Here is a 16722-nt window from a genome sequence, read left to right as displayed (position 1 = left end):
ATCTCCTAAAACAGATGTCTTGTCTGGCAGCCTGGAAACAGCCACCTGAAATTACTGTGGAGAAAAATTGTTTACTGTCTCATAGGAGCAGCTAGAAGAAGAGAGCTAAAGTGGATTGAGAACACAGCCTTGGAAGTGAAATAAAAATGGTTCTGAAATGGTGTGCAAAAGGATTTGGTAGGGAGATTTTTAAGCTCCCATATACTGACACAGCCAGAAATCGACTCATTGCAAAGGGGAATATTGCAAAATGTATGTAGTATTCAAGCCCTCCTCCAGGACTGTGGAACACTTCTCCAGGGGTTATATTTTGAATAATATAATTAATGGTGAGGGAGTGGGAGGAAGGTTGTAAGGCTAGTTGCTGGGAGGCAGATATCCAGAGCAGAAAGGTTGATGGAGTAGAGAAGTGAGAGTAGTCTTACCTCGTATATAAGCCAAGTCTCAAAGAAACTTCAAAATAAGGTAATTACTTCCTGAAGAAAGATGGGCACATATCTAGCTTCCTAGGTCACCATGGCTTTTCTCCTTCCAGTTTAAAGCTCATATAAGGACATAAATTAAAACTTCTATAAGGAGATAAATTTATGGTCTGGAGGCCACCTGTGTGGTTGGGATGTGCAGTTTGGTTGTGGACTGCAGTTTGGCAGTCCACAACCAAGTGGAAATCATTAAGGATTGATGAAAGTTACATCTAGATGGCTCTCAGATGAGCTAATAAAGCTGTGAGCTAAATCACATCCTTGCATTTTGTCATCTTCTATGTGCACCCAGGACAAAGAAACTAGCTGCTTTTTGTACAAGCCTTTGATTTAAAGTTGTTCCTTACTAGACCAGAGATAAGGTTGTAGAAAAACATAAGATACTCATACTACTTTCCTCCTCCCAACACCAGAATGAATTAATGCAGTAGTCTTATTTGGAATACAAATTCATGATTTCACTGTCCCTTGCAGGCTGCCTTGCACCATGCAATTTTATTTCTTTGGTAGATCACTGACTCAGTAGAGAGATTTTTCTCTCTCTAAAACATTTGGAAAAGCTTGTTTACTCCAAATCCAGAACTCTACTGCTGTTCCTCTCCTTTTTCCTGGTAAATCATTTCATCAGTGGGCAGTGTGAAATGGTGTTTCCAGGACCTAGCATTTGGGATGGCAGATGGGCAGCAAAGAATCTTCTTACGGAGGCAGGGAACTGTGCTAATCACTCCTCTGCCCACTTCAGGAATTGTTCATTTACAGCATCCATTGCAATCTGTTGTGTTTTAAAGCTGCTGTTGATCCATTTTTTGTTCCCCAAATTATTGTGATATTGTGTCCTTTTCCCTTCTGTAATTGTACTGAGCTCAGCAAAGCTATACTAAGACTGAAATTTGCCTTTATGTTTTCTGACAACAGCAAAATGAACAGAGGAAGAAGCAAGCATCTTCACCTTAAGAGAGCTGAACTGAGAGAATTAACTCACAAAGTAGGCTAGAAATTGCCTTAACTGTAGTACATGACTGATATATGCCAGATAATCACATGATGGAGAAAAAAACATATTCATTAATCTAACTTTAAAAGCTTTCAAACCTCTAAGGTAAAAGGTGAGCACTGACACTAATTTATATTTTTCCCCTTGCTTCCTATTATTAATATACCTTTGGATGAACAGCTTATAAAAATATGGAAAAGCACAATAAGCAGGCATCTGCCCTTTGAGGTAAATGAATAAAATTTGTAGGTGTATCTAGAAGCTTTGCAAAACAGAAGAGAAAAATCTGTGCTTTTCCTGAAAGCCTGTCTTCCAGCTGCATGACTGTAGCAAATATACCCGCAGGCAGAATTTAGCAGTCTTCTCAATACACACAGTTGAGAAGAAAAAAAAAAAAAAAGCATGCATTACTATAAATACTATATACACTATCAATATAGCTGCAACATGTTCTATTACTGTAAAAAGTACAAGATAGAAAACAGGATAAAAACCCATACAATGCCCATAACACTGTTCTACATCACCCTGAAGAAAAGAAGCCCTGCTTATCAGTTATATATGAATGCTGTGAATGAATGGTTACTATATGAATGCTTATGAATGCTATGAACGCTTGTCAGCTACTCCCCCCAGAGTTTGATGACAACAATCAAGAAAAAATTATGAAAGAAGAAACAGGAGCTACTGTGGTTATATTTTTCTTTATGCCTCAAACTTTGTCACAGGGTCCTCATAAAGCAGTATCTGTGTGGGAGAAGGCTTTAGAGAAATGCTTACCGGGTCACCTCCAGACGCAAAGGAGATAGATTGCATATGGTGATTTGCTATGATCTGTATGGATCAGAAAGAACAAGGGTGAGTCAGATGGGTTTCTTACAGTTTGCAATTTTGGTTTTTTTTTTTTTTTCACTTGTATGCTGGTAAAAATCCAAAATCAAGATCAAAATTACCTGCAAAGACTTCAAAACATAGCATGATAATATAAACAAACTTAGGGATGAATGTATCTATTCTGGTGTTCTTTAAAATGTATCAGGACACTGCAAGATTGCTAAATGTACTCAGAACTCCAGTAAATCATACAGAGCTGTCTGAGAGTGGCTTTGGAGAAATTTTAATCTGCTAAAACTCACTTTCTTTACTACAGATAATGATGAATGGAACAAAAGGTCCTATTCATCAAACCATTTTTCTGTTGATGCCACTCTGTTGAAATCAATGAAACTATGCCAACCTGTACACCAGCTAAGATTCCTAACATTGCATCCAGAACCTACTGGTCGTTTTATGTTTCAAATGTCAACATGTTTACAATATGCAAACTGAATTTTGAATCTAGCTGTAGTGTAGCACACGAATTCATAGGCACACTCCAGGGCATTTGAAATTCAAATTGCTTATGTACAATTTGAACTAATATGAAGAGACAATTTGTCCTGAACCTCTAATAGAAGCAGGACATCTCTGCTATTCTGTGAATTAACTTAAAAATATCTTTTAATACTGAAATCATGTAACAACCAAGAAAGAAAAGGTCATTTGAAAGAAATATTCACTTTAGATTTGAGTCACAGAAGCCATACCAAGGAATTCATCCTGTATGGGACAGGCCCCTGTTTAGTGCCTCAGAGAATCTAGTAGAATTAGGATCTTGATTCTTCACTTCTGAGAAGGAACCACATACAAAAATATTTGGAAAAAAAATAGGCTAGAAAAATATTCTCCAAGCTGTTTTCTCTAACCTGCTTCTTAAAGACTTGAACTATCAATTACCTTCCTTAGAAAGAAAAAAGCCTGGCAGAACTTTCTCTGGATCTTGCTGCTTCACTAAGTCAGAGAGAGGTGACTACTATTTGTAATGTCTCTTTTATGTAAAGGGCACTTCGTTTTCAATAGCCCTGCTTGTTCCACAAGAGCCTCCAAAGATGTGGTTAGTTTTTAAGTGTACACTGGTGAATTAGTGTTCTCTTACTCAGCAGTGAGAATTTCTTTCTCTTTTTCCCCTTTTAGAAGTAACAATAGAATATATAGTACATAGAATACATATTGAATGTAGAATATCCTAACAACAGAACTCATGTAATGAAGTTCTGTTACACAATTTCATATTATCACTAATTGACTTGTGCAAATAGCCTAATATTTTATTTCAGCACATAAAAGAAAAATTATTTCAGGTTGTCACTAAACTAATATTTTCCAGTTTTTAAGGAAGCTAAAAATGCTTGAAATCATTAGTTCAAGTCAGGCATTTTTTGAATTCCACAGCTAATTTAGTTGGAGGTAGAGGTATTCTCCACCTCACCTCCACCAATACCAAAATATTGAAAAGAGACACAGTAAACTATCAATGCCTTGCAATACTTAAAACTATTCGCTAATGTTGGCATATAGTTTAGAAATCTTTCAATATACACCAAACTTCATTTTAAAGAAATAAGCAAAACAAAATAATTTCCCACTCATCCCTGCTAAATATGTTCACAGAACTGTTGTTGAGGTGTACATGCCACTGCTCTCCTTCTACCACAAGGGTCAACCCCATTGTTTTGTCTTGTCTTTTATTTTCTTCCCTTCCAGATCTGCCAGGAAAAAGGGGCTTTTACAGAAGTTCATGGCAATCCTCCTTTGTGGGGCCTCAAAAGGCAAAGCTGCTGGGCCATGCTTGTCTGCAAATCAAATCCTTGGCAAAAGCAGGAAACTGGGGAGGCCAGAGCCAGACTAGGGATCTCTGAGAAACCAGACAATTCCCAGGCCTGCAGCACCCAGAAGAATCTACCTCAAAAAGAATTATATGAGAGACAGGTGAAGAGTTTTGTCAGTTCAGAGAAAAGGCAAAATGTGGGGGGGTGAGTCTTTCCTGAAATTGATGAGTTTAACTACATTTCTGACCTAGCATTGGCTGATGACAAGCTAACTTTCAGGGTTTGGCACTTCCCTAGCAGAGCTAATTAACACCAAGTTCTTATGCTTCCAGCAGGGGTAACTGTCCTTATGAAAACCACTGTTTGTGTAGTCCACAGTCAGGCTACAGACTACTGCAGCCAGGCACAGCGCTGTGCCCACAGTCTCAGTGCTCACTGCAGAGGACCCTGATGTTCTCTAAACTAGGGTTAGTGTGAAGATTTACCAATGAAAACATGGTAACAACCAGCAAGCTTTTTAATAGACAGCATATACATTCTTTCTTATTTTTTAACCCTGAGGCCCCAAGGGACACTAGGAATTTTACTTTTCTCCCTCTCTGTCTGTATCTGGGCAGAAAGTTGCATGCCCTAACGCAATATGTGGTTCACAGCAAATAGCACAGCTGTGACTACGCATGTCTGTCTGGTTCCTCTTTATATATACACTGAGCAAGGATTTTTCTGGTCTCATACATCATTCACAAACCGCTGCAGTGATTCCCCAAAGTCTGTCTGTACCTTCAGCACAGTGAAGAAGAAGAAATCAGCTACTTTTAAAAGGCTGCCTTGTCTCTCTAAAAGACTGGCCTTTCACTGCACTGCAAAATCCCTGAGGCTGTATTTTTAGCAGCAACCCTGGGAACAGTCTGCCCTTTAAATGGGAAGAAAACAATAAAATTGGGAATGTACATTCAGTATTTTAGTTGTTGCTACAAGCACATCTGTTTTACCACTATGAAAGTTCATAATTTTATTCAATAAGAACTCTCACAACCAGATAATTTTATTTCACATCATAGGTCTTTTAAGAGAAAAACCAATCTACCTGAAATATGGCAAGAGGAAAATAATTTGTCAAAGTTGTGTTGAATAGTGAAATAAGCTGACTTCCACTAAGATTATATCTTGGGTTCATTCATTTCATGACAATATTGAGGAATAATAACTTTGAGCAACTGAGTATTTGGGAGACAGCAAATAATTGTGCAGCAGGCTGTTCATCAAAAGCCTCACAAATTAATACAGAAGTTGCACTCACCTGTTTTGTATCTGGATTCATTAGATTTAAGCTGCTGGTGGAGATATTCAACATTATGCTCGTTCCTGCAAACTGAAGATTGCTCTTTCCCAAGATGCTAGAAAGAACTTTGCTTGGTGGCTGTGAGGAGGGGGGGAAAAAGCAGATTTTTGTTCTCTGATTTTTTTAAATGACCTTCACTATATGCAGGGTTAGTGGTGATCTTAAAGGCTTCTAAAATGCTTATGGCTTTTCAAAGATCATTTAATTGCAACAGCTGTTTTCCTCCAGAAATCATTTCTTATTTATGCTACTGTTACTACTACTACACTACTTCTACTATTAATAATAATAATGATAGCAAGAATTAGCCAAGCAGTTCTTCATCTACTCTTGGTCAAGAAAACTAGGGGTTTTGTGAGACACACAATCTTATCTTCACCAAAGGACCAAGTAAGCAGATTAAGATCAATGCCTTCAGTCAGTGTCCTAAAATGACAGTGTTCTTGTAATATATAAATGTAGTTTCAACTCTCAAATTGAAACCTGTTGTTTGCTTTACATCTGCTGACTGTTCTACCCCCTTGCCACATGTAAAATGGGACTCCAGTGATACCAATGGAATGCTCACAAAATGGGATACAGAATGTTATGTACTAGGTGATCTCCAAAGCTCCCTTCCAACCCAAATAATTCTATGACTTTGCTTGTGGACTTCAGAGTAGGTAAAACCAGACATAGATAAATGAAATCTCTTTATGCTGGGGTAAAACATGTATCTAAGGATTGTCAGAGAATAAATCTAAAAATGTAATACAGCAGAAGCAATACTAATGATAACTATTATAGGCATTTCACCAGCTCTTAGGAGGTTTTGTAGCAATAGAAGTTATGCTGTCAAAGAAAATTCACAAACTTCTCACCTTGGACATAGCTGCATGAGAGCAGCCTCATTCAAGTAAACACAGCCTGACAAAAATCAGGCTGCCCAGCAGTAACAGACCAAGTCCTCTAATTTGCTCTACTTGCACTGGTGAATATTCATGCTGGTCCTAATTTTATATTAGGATATAAAAGCAAAATGACTGGAGACAGTGTTCTTCTGCCACTATGTTTGCATTTGTCCTAAACTGTCTGCAAGCTTGGATAGTTTTGTTCCTATTAGGATGGACACACTTGACCTTCTGTAGTCCTGGAATTTTGCATACATTCAATTTTTCCTTCTGTTTAACTGATTAAAAATACACTATGTACATACTGCTCCTGTGTACCATGTGCTGCACTATTTCAACCCTTTCATGACACGGAGCTAGTACTTCATTAACTTCTCTTTTGAACAAACTCCTTTGAATATTCTTGTATCTCTTCATTCTTAATCCTTCATGATTCCTGGGTTATTCCTAAGGATTACCTACCCACAGTGTAGGTAAAGTGTGAAAATTTGGCCTCAGGAAGTACATGTCATCTTAACCAAAATGATATACCACTAGTGGCAGAAATATGATGAATGTACAGACCAGCAAAAGACACGTGTTTAACATTTATCAGAAATTTTGTTGCTCTTTTCAATAACAGATAAGCAGCATTACTTCCAAAACCTGTAATACAGCAAGGTGTCTCACTAGGTACTTGGAACTTTGTTTAACTTATTTTTTCAATTACATTTTGTGTCATTTTTCTTTCGGAGAAGAAAGATACTTTCATCTTTACTTTCAGATTTAAAATGAAAAGCTGGAGAACCAAGAAATTTGGTGGAGGTGAAACCATAGTCCTAATTTCTGAAACAATTTCCAATTACACTGTGACACATGTCACATATGACTGATTATTCCAGGATATGATTCTCCATTGCAAACAAGTGGCATTTCATTGTGTTCATTTCTGCTGAGATTCTGCCTAGATTGTGGAGAAGCTGGGGGAGCAGGCAGACCTTTTCCTTCACCTGCCCATTCTCCCCCTGTGCCCAAAAACATACACGAGGACTATAATTAACTACTTTCTATGCCTCTTCCCTTAGAAATAGCATTACATCCCAGCTTTGCTAGGAGTCCCCTGAAAGAGACATTTGGGAGCCATCAGTACCAGAGCTGAGCCAAGGCTTCCTCCTCTCCCTGTCTGAAGACTCTGACTCCCAGCACACAAATAGAATAAAAGCATGGTAATAACAGTGTCAGGCACACACTGGACCCACCATCAGTGCTGGGCACTGAGCATCAGCCACAGCTGTTTATGGAAAGAGCATAGGGAGCAAAGGATCACTTCGTATTCTCTTTCCATTTTCAGAAATCAGTGATTACCAAACTCATTAAATGCTATCAGTAGATCTGTCCTTCAAGAACAAATCTAGTCACTTTCAAAACTATATATGTTTTGAGCTTCTGCTGTATCTTCCAGAACCTAGTTTCATAATTTATTCATTATTTTATGAAAAGGCATCCCATTTATTGGTTTTAACTCTTCCACCTGTAATCTACAAAAGAGAGAAAGAAAGTAATGGGAGGAGGTTTCTATGGAAGGAACATAAAGTCATAATCTTCATCCTAGATGTATTTATATTTCCAGATGCCTACAAAAGCAGATCCTGACCAAAAGGGCAAGCAACAACACACAGTGAGTAAAAGCAGCCAATACTTTAAATGATTAATCATCTCCAATTCTCAAAGCTGCTTTAAAGTCACCTGCCTGCTGTGCCTGGTCTCCACTGTGCTGAACAGAGAAAATACAGCCAACTGCACTACAAGAAAAAAAAATACCTTTCGTTTCTTGAAGGCTCTTTTGGCACCAGGCATGGCTTCACAAACACGACTGATTGCTTCCCTGAAGAGACAGAAAAAAGCTTTATGGCAAAAGAAGGTGTGGGTTTCTTCATTATGCTTGAAATGCACTGGAACAAAAAGTTTCAACTGTATTTCTGTTCACAGGTGAAGATAGTTAGTGGGTCAGTTAGCTTTCCTCTAAAAAAGGAAATGTTTCCTCACACTACTAAAAAGATCTTTTCTCCCTGTAAATTAGAATATTGCCCTTAATAGCATCCACTTTTGTACATTGCTTCACACCTTTTATTTAAAAAAAAAAGTTTCTTTTAACGTGAGAGTTAGAAAGCATCATTTTACTTACTACTATACTATGTATTTTCCAGTCAGAGCAAAACCACCAGACTTCAGATAGTATCAGAACCCTAAAGTATTCTTGGTAATACATTTATTCTACACAGTATATGAGATGTAAAACATTTTAATTTATACTAGTTCAATACAGTCTGAGTAGTTTATTAGTGGCCTTATGTTTACATTATAGGGAAAATTATTGCCATCAATATTTTGCTTCAGTTTTTTAACATTGCTTCATTCTTCCCATAGCACACAGGTTGACTGAAAGAAATATATACCCTTTCCTAGAAGAGTAACTGCACAACACAAAAACTCTTGAAATCATATTGCTTCAGACAAAACTTACAGTTCCTTTCAGTAATTAGCAGCTTATTATCTGAATGGTCAACCTGGACATGCTCAGAATTTTCTCCTGTAAATACACAGACCTTCTCTCTGACCAATAGGTATAAGGCTTTAATAGGCTTTTCTCACTGCACAATAGAATGGTTTCACAAGAACAAGAAAAGGTGACTCCAAACCATGTTTAACTATTTTTAATATGAATTGGAACCAACAGTACATTATATTTCGAATCAAAACCATGCAAATAACATATATTTTTAATGAAAAACCCCCCAAAACTCAAAACCAAATCAACCAACCAAATAAAACCAAACCGAAAAACAATAGAATGGGAAACAATGAACTACAAGCTAAAGAATGGTCAAAATAATCAAAACCTTGAAATGTCATCGGGACAAAGATAAAAACAACATTAACTTTATGTCATATCTGTATATATCAACCACACACAGGATCAACAAGTGAGTCGGAAGTACAGTGTCATACACTTACATCAGCATTCAACTTATAATGACTCAACAAATATGGCAGCTTACATCAGGTGGCAATCAGTAATTGCTATATAGTTATGCCTTGTGCACTTTTAGCTTGGACCCAATCCAAAGTTTGAATTATCTGGAAGAATCACATTTTATTGGTTTGGGGAGATGGGTGGTAACAGAACACACCTTGGAGTAGGTTTTACAGGCCTGCCATTCTGAAGTGTGAGATTTATAGCAAGAGATGCTTAAAAAAATCTTTCAAGTACACTATCTTTTCTTCAGGTGTAGAAGAGAGGTTGATAGTTCTGTAACTTGTCTTACGATTTTTCCCCCACCACCTACATCTGTTTTCTAATAAAATTGCCTCTCACTACAAACCCTGCCTTGCATATGTGCTCAGATCATTATAGCTACAACACCACCCTATTTCATGGTTCAGCACCCGTATTTAATTCCCACCTTTAACACAATTTTTTTTTACTCAAAAAAAGTGTTTTAGTTAAAGTAATTACTAGATTATCTCACAGAGCAAGTATAAAGCAGTTGGTTTGAAAGAACATGTCCAATGCATCTTAGAAATGAAGCACAGCAAGGATCACACTGTGATTACCATGATACTGAGACAAGGGTTACTCCTGAAAATGTAACTGGGGAAAAGAAAATAGCACGCCTCTCAAGAGAAAAATTCACCAAAAATGCTTTTCTTTGACTCAAGAAAAACAAACAGACATCATCTTTCACAGAGTCATCCTCTCCGGCTACTAAGGTAAAACTTGTGGTTTCTCATCTCTTTCTTCTGCTGAAGCAAATCCTTTGGAGGTAATAGAATGGGAAGTCCAGGCCAGTGGCAGTCTCCAGCCCACTTCAGTCTTTCAGACTCATGCCTCTTGCTTCATCAGGTGTGTCTTAGTTTCCTAGGAACTTTGGCTGTAAGTTGCTCTCACAGAGACATCATCAACACTTGTCATCTCTTTGTCCCTTCCAGTGGTCCAACTGGTGCATTGAGATACCTCACAGGTTTTCCCTCTCACAGAAATTACTTGGATTTCTCAGATATATGCTTGAGGGATAAATTAGTCTATCACTTCCTTTCTCTTCCTATTTGCCCCCATCATCTCTTTCTAGTGGCAGCATGGAACTTACAAGGGGATTTTCAGACCACTGTGCTCAACAAAAAATGTGTGCAATCTTGTTATTTTTCTAGTGCGGGTTTGGCTCTTGTAGATGTTTTGCTACTACCTCTCTTATCTGTCAGCTCCTGATAACCAGATTTTAAGTGTGTTACTCCATAGATTCATCTCACTCAAGGACCTTGTTGATCAAAACTATCACTTGAGCATAGAAGATGAAATACAATAGCTGAAAAGGCTGAAGCCCAGGGCAAGGCTTCACAAGTCAGCCTTGACTACTCCTTGTACATCCTGTCTTGGCAAAGCAGAGAAAACTTTAAAAAACCCCAAAAAACTGGGAAACCTGGGCTACACGTCCTCTCACTCAATAAAAAAATCACTATACAATTTCCAGCTATCTATCTTCCTTTTGGCAAAATATCTTGGTTTTATAGAACTCAGCGCTCCCAAAGGCTGTGGGAAGACTAGGAGTCTTTGGGTTTTGAACCTCTGTGAATACCAAATGTATTCAAGCAACTGCAGAGTTCAAGTTAACAATACTTGTAGTGAAAATGCTGGGAACTTCAGAAAACATATTCATAGAGCAATTCTGTGTAATCAAGGTCAGAATGTCCTGGCAGCAACTCTTTGCATGCCTGCAACAGAAGGCACAGTACTTTTCCTGCGTGGGAGTTAAGGAGTCTAAAATCAGTATTTGAAGAAAATAAGAAGAAAAAGGACGACTGAACATCTGTCATTGCACTGATATGCATTTATCCAAGGGCTGCCAAGATGATTAGAGGGATGGAGCACCTTTCCTATGAGGAGAGGCTGAGAGAATTTGGATTGTTCAGCCTTGAGAAGTGAAGGCTTTAGGGTGAATTAACATGGCCTTCCAGCACCAGAAGGGAGCCTACAAGAAAGGAGAAGTGAAACTTTTTACAAGGGCATTTAATGATAAGAGAGAAGGAATGGTTTCAAACTGAAAGGGTAGGTTTAGACAAGATGTTAGCCAGAAATTCTCCACTGTGAGAAAGATGAGGCACTGGAACAGGTTTTCCAGAGAAACTGTGGGTGGCCCATCCCTGGAAGTGTTCAGGGTCAGGTTGGATGGGGCTTTGACCAACCTGGTCCAGGTTGGTATCACTGCCCATAGCAGGGGTTTGGAATTGAATGGTCTTTAAGGTCCTTTCCAAGCCAAGCCATTCTATGATTCTATGACAACACCCCAACCACTCTACCCAGAATATTCTGAATAATTTTGTGGGTGAAGTTGTGCACAGATAGCCAGATAGGCTGGTGATGTGGAAGGGATGGCCTAAGGACTTATTTCCAGATTGCATTGCCAGGCAGGATGTAACCTGTTTTTTTTCAGCAAATCAAATTTGCAAATGCCTCAGTGGCACAAACACCTGAGCCACAAATCAAGCTCAGGAACAGGTATTGCCACTAGGCTGAGTGTGCCATCACTTGGCCTGTGCATGGAAACACTTGCCTAAGGAAGGCAAAAACAAAAGTTCTGTATATATCTGCATGGCTAAATATTGTGCATTTTGGAAATGCTGGTTGTGACTACATTTGCTTCCTTTCTAATAAGAAAATTATTTGACTAGACACACATTACACCTTTCTACGCCACATCCTGCTTCATTAGCTAGGCTCAGCTAAAAATCATTGTAGAGTTTTGCCAGTCTCTTGCAAAATTAGTTACTGTGCTGTCTGCAGTAGGGACGACATGCTGAGTTCCAAATCTGCCCAAGAGTATTTTCTACTTTGCAGATGGTCATACTGTGGAGTCATTTTCTTGGCACAAAACATGTTGCATATTTTGAATATAATTTCAGCATTCAAATGTATTCAGTAAAAAATCACCAGTATTCTGAGATTGACCTACACTGTTTTAAAGTGGCTTGACAACTGAGGCAGAAAAAAAAGGACATTTTACATTGCCATTTAGTTCCATTAAAAAGGCTAATGCCCTGGTATTTTTCATAGCTTTAGTGATATTTTATTCTGTTATACAAAATAGTCCACTCAAAAAGCTCAGATGTGTTCCTCTATGAAACATCATCGCATGAAAATATTCTCCATTTTTTGATTGTGCTGTTCCTGCTCTTAATTAATATGATTTAATTGATTAAACCCCCAAATTCTGGAACTCGTATTTCAGGGATATGGCATACACATAGAAAAAGTGCAGATTTTCTCAGCATACTTTGAAAAAGTAAAACCATCTCAAATAATAAGATGAGAAAATGTGACTACATTTTAGTCTGAAATGTTTTGTATCAAAATATTCAAACCTACTGATATTCTCTTGCTAAGATATTCTAGTGTCCTGTAGTTTCCAAGTTTACTTCTCCCCACTTCAAAAGCTTAGGACTTCACAGGTTGAAAAAAAAGACATCAAAAGACCAATTTTCTGAATAGAAGAACTGTTCACAGTTATTTCTTAACAGTACTAATTGACAGTTCCTGTCAATTTTCATCATTACCAAATATTGTACCAGTATTTGCATAGGAGAAATAAAGTCGTACTAAATTTAAAAATAACTCACTTCTGAGAAAATTTAAAAAAAAACAAACAATCAAACAAAACCAACAAAAAAAAACCCAGAGACCAAAAATACATTTTTAGAAGTCTGTTTAATAATTGAAATATTTTTTGTTCAATTGCAAAATAAACAAAATGAGCATGAGCTGTTTGAAGTAGCACAAGGGACATTCACAACCTCTGAACCAGTATTCGACAGCAGACTGACCATGTCTGAGGATGCAAGGCTGAGGAAGCAGCTAAGGAGAACGAATCGAGGGTATGGAAAGGAAGGGGAGCCTAACTCTGTGGCAAAGATGCACCTACTGCCACAAATCCAGAGTACCATGCAGCAGCACCCCTGAGGGGGAACGCCCACAGAATCTGGTGCAGAGACCATGCGATGCCATTTGTCACCATCCTGACTGAAGTGAAGCCTGTCTTGGTGGGAATCCTGGAAGAAAACTTTTGTGGAATAAGGTGACATGAAGCACATGTGTCACACAAGCCGATGATGTCACTTGTAGAGCAAGATGATGACAACTCTTCTTTTTGTCAGCTACTCATTCTGTTTCTTCAAATGGAGTTCTCTCAAATGTAGAAAATCTAAAAGCAGAAAACGAAAGGAAGCTGGCCAACTTAATTTTTTGCTTATTGAATAAATTTTATACACTCATGTGGTTGGCTTTGGCAAATATTAGGCATAGAATACCACAAATCATTCGATATGCAGTATGCAATCCACCTAATGATAGTTATTCTGAAGATGTTCCTGCATCTTCAGCGTGAGACTTCCATTAATCTCCTAAGAGAAACCAATGCCATTCAAAGGACTCTTGCTTTTATTGGCAAAGAAACTTTTCATCCACTGGTATGCTCAGTGCTCTGTTCTCAGTATTTATAGATGACCTATCTTTTAAAGGAATATTTGAGACAATTTCTGCACAACTTGTACCTTCTTTTATAACATGCAAGTAAGGTTCAGAAAACCCAGTTTCATTCATCAGTAACAGAAAAATATACCTGATCTTGATGATTCCTTCCAATACAATAGTTCTGAACAATGGTCTTATTTAAAGAAATATAGAGTGAAACTTCTTTGTTTCCTGTACACTACTTAGATATATCTCTTAACTTCGTATGCACACACAGCTTTGATGAACATAGAGTATATGAAACCTTGGTTTGAATGTTCATCTACAAAACCTTCCTTATAGACAACCCTCCAACTGTGAGGAGCATAGTCAGTGACACCAAAAACATCTAAAAATAGGTACTTTAAGGTTTAGATCTGCTAAGTTGCTCAATCCTTTAATGCATTTTATGACCTTCAGGCTTTTTTTCCCTCAGCCACTTATTGTAGTCCTGGTCAGAGAAATGGAGACAGAAATTAAAACTGTTTTCTGTTGCTATATCAAAATCATAGTAATCTCCAAACTGGGCCCAGCGTCAGGTCATTTACTAAAGCATTTTCTTTCAAAGAGTAGATATTAGCAGATATTTCAAAGGCAGGCAGACACAGGAAAACTTCACAGACATAGACTGAAAACATTTTAGTTTAACAAGCATTTTTCTCTAATGCGTAACTGGCTTCATGTCCAAAGCAGGACTTTGGAGAGAGGTATTTTATGAAATCTCTGTATAACACAGATGACACTTTTTAAGTACCTGGGCTGTGTTTGCCAAAAAAGGACAGTTCACTGTTACTGAACTGGCATGACTGGACATGTCATGTGAACAACACACAAATTCCTCATGCCATCGACTCTTTGTGTAATCACGCTGCCAGGTGCTATTAGCAGAACTAGAGAGTGTCTTGGTTTCCAGATTTCTGTCAATTTTTAACCACAATTTGCATTTAAAAACATGTTAAGACCACTCTGCTTCAGGTACTGTTTCTGAAGACCCATGTGGAATCACCATCTTTCTGAAAATCCAGGATAGAATGATATCCATAACTGCTTTACTGACTGTTTGTCTTCCAACTTTCCACCTTCCCCATCATCTTGGTTTTTATTAGAAAGGCACTGGGGAGCTCAATTAATCGGTCTCACTCTAGCTTTGCATTAGCATATATTAGTAAAATTATTCCAAATACTAGGCAGCAATTTCCACACTAATACTTCATTGAAAAGGAAATATTTCAGTCTCAGGCATACAAAAACCTATTTATTCTACCCCATTTCTTTTCTAATGACAGTTTAACTAGCAAATGCAAATTATTCTCAAACTATCTGGCACTATAGTTGTCATTGCCCCACTCAGGGGTATGCTGTATGAATTATAAGGATGTCTCCACTCACTTTTGAGGCTCCTGCTCCCTGGTGAACCAAGCAGCAGCCAGCACCTCATGCTCTCCGCAGTTTGACTCTGAAGTAACTGTGCCCACCTCTTCATGCAACTGCAAATGGTCTATGTGTTCTGCCATCTCCCAAGTACCACCCTACACCCAGAGTTCACATGGAAGAGGGCAGAGATAAAACACACTCACCTTTAAGCAAGACATCATGTTAAGAAGGACACTGAATAAAAAATTCACTGCAGATAACAGATTACCTATCTGCCTTCAAAAATCACAGGAGACACATTCTTGCTTTTCAATGTCTTCCACCCTTTTTTTCAGTGATGCTTGCTGACAATTTCTGCAAACAATACAGATACAAGTGAAACAGTACATCAACTGAATTGATTCATATGATGTAGCATTGGACACAAATACAACTGTAAAATTTGGATTTCCACAATCTCTCCTCCAAGGATATTGGCATAAAAGGATTTGGTTTAATAATTTTATTAATAAAGTTTAGGCCTCAAATTTGGAGAGGAATATTTTTCAAGCTGTTTATCCCAATAGAGTTAATATAGGATCAGAGTTTGGATTTGGGTCCACTGCTGATATGAGGTATTTCAGTCCTCTGACCTATTGCTATTAAAACAACAGGCAACATAATATTTTACTCATCATGGGGAAGTGTGACTTTATGATGCTGCATGCAGTAAACTGATGTCATTCAATTAAATGCCAGTGAACATGCATCCTTGTAGTTCAGACTCAGATGTACAACAAACAGTGCATGCAATATTTACTTCAAATCAGTGCATAAGTCATGCATGCAAACAACACAAAAGTGAGGACTCATTATTCTACTACAGCTCTAACAATTAGCATACAAACATATTACATGAACTTCAAACACTGCACGTTGCGAAAGAATTTACCTGATTTTTAATTTATTTTTTTACAAAAAGCTTGAAGGCACAAAGGGCCTGGCCACAGAAGCTTAAGAGTGGCCCCTTTCTATGTTGATGAAGGTAGGTTTCAGATGAACTTTAACCACTTGCCACCCGTGGTTAGCTCAGCAGTCTTGTCTGCTAGTCCTCCTGTTCTCCACTATGCCGAAAATTAAATGCTTTTGTCTTGCTGCCCAAGAAAGTCATCTTGACCTCACATGTGTTACAAGAATTATCACTGGGGAACTACAGATGCAACAGGTGGATTCAGCTGGCTTTCATTGATCATTACATGTAATGTCTGACCGTTGTCGGGCGCATCCTCTTATTTGCTCAAGAATTCACATGGTATTACATTCATGACAGGAAAGAACAAATACAACTGATTAACACTACTCTAGTTCTTCTATTTCCCCTGGAATGAGAGAATCTTGAGACTTCAAATGTGTAATGATAAAGGCAAAAAACTGTTAGAAATTTTACATAACTGTTCATTTTTCATCCAACTC

At 38.0% G+C, this 16722-nt stretch overlaps 1 protein-coding gene across 1 annotated transcript in view; it reads right to left on the bottom strand.

The window, feature by feature from the left end:
* SHC3 (SHC adaptor protein 3) overlaps window positions 1-16722 on the bottom strand; it is a 57837-nt gene that overhangs the window by 21344 nt on the left and 19771 nt on the right. Inside the window, exons 3-5 of the mRNA XM_079331009.1 lie at window positions 8157-8220; window positions 5425-5544; window positions 2257-2310 (exon numbers count right to left, since the gene is read on the bottom strand). Of these exons, the coding sequence (XP_079187135.1) occupies window positions 2257-2310; window positions 5425-5544; window positions 8157-8220 (238 nt within the window). The remainder of the gene's footprint in view (window positions 1-2256; window positions 2311-5424; window positions 5545-8156; window positions 8221-16722) is intronic.

The sequence above is a fragment of the Erithacus rubecula genome (genome assembly GCF_903797595.1).
Source record: "Erithacus rubecula genome assembly, contig: SUPER_Z_unloc_2, whole genome shotgun sequence".
NCBI lineage: Eukaryota > Metazoa > Chordata > Aves > Passeriformes > Muscicapidae > Erithacus > Erithacus rubecula.
Note: the sequence above shows the minus strand (reverse complement) of the source record. Positions and strands in the feature narration are given on the sequence as shown.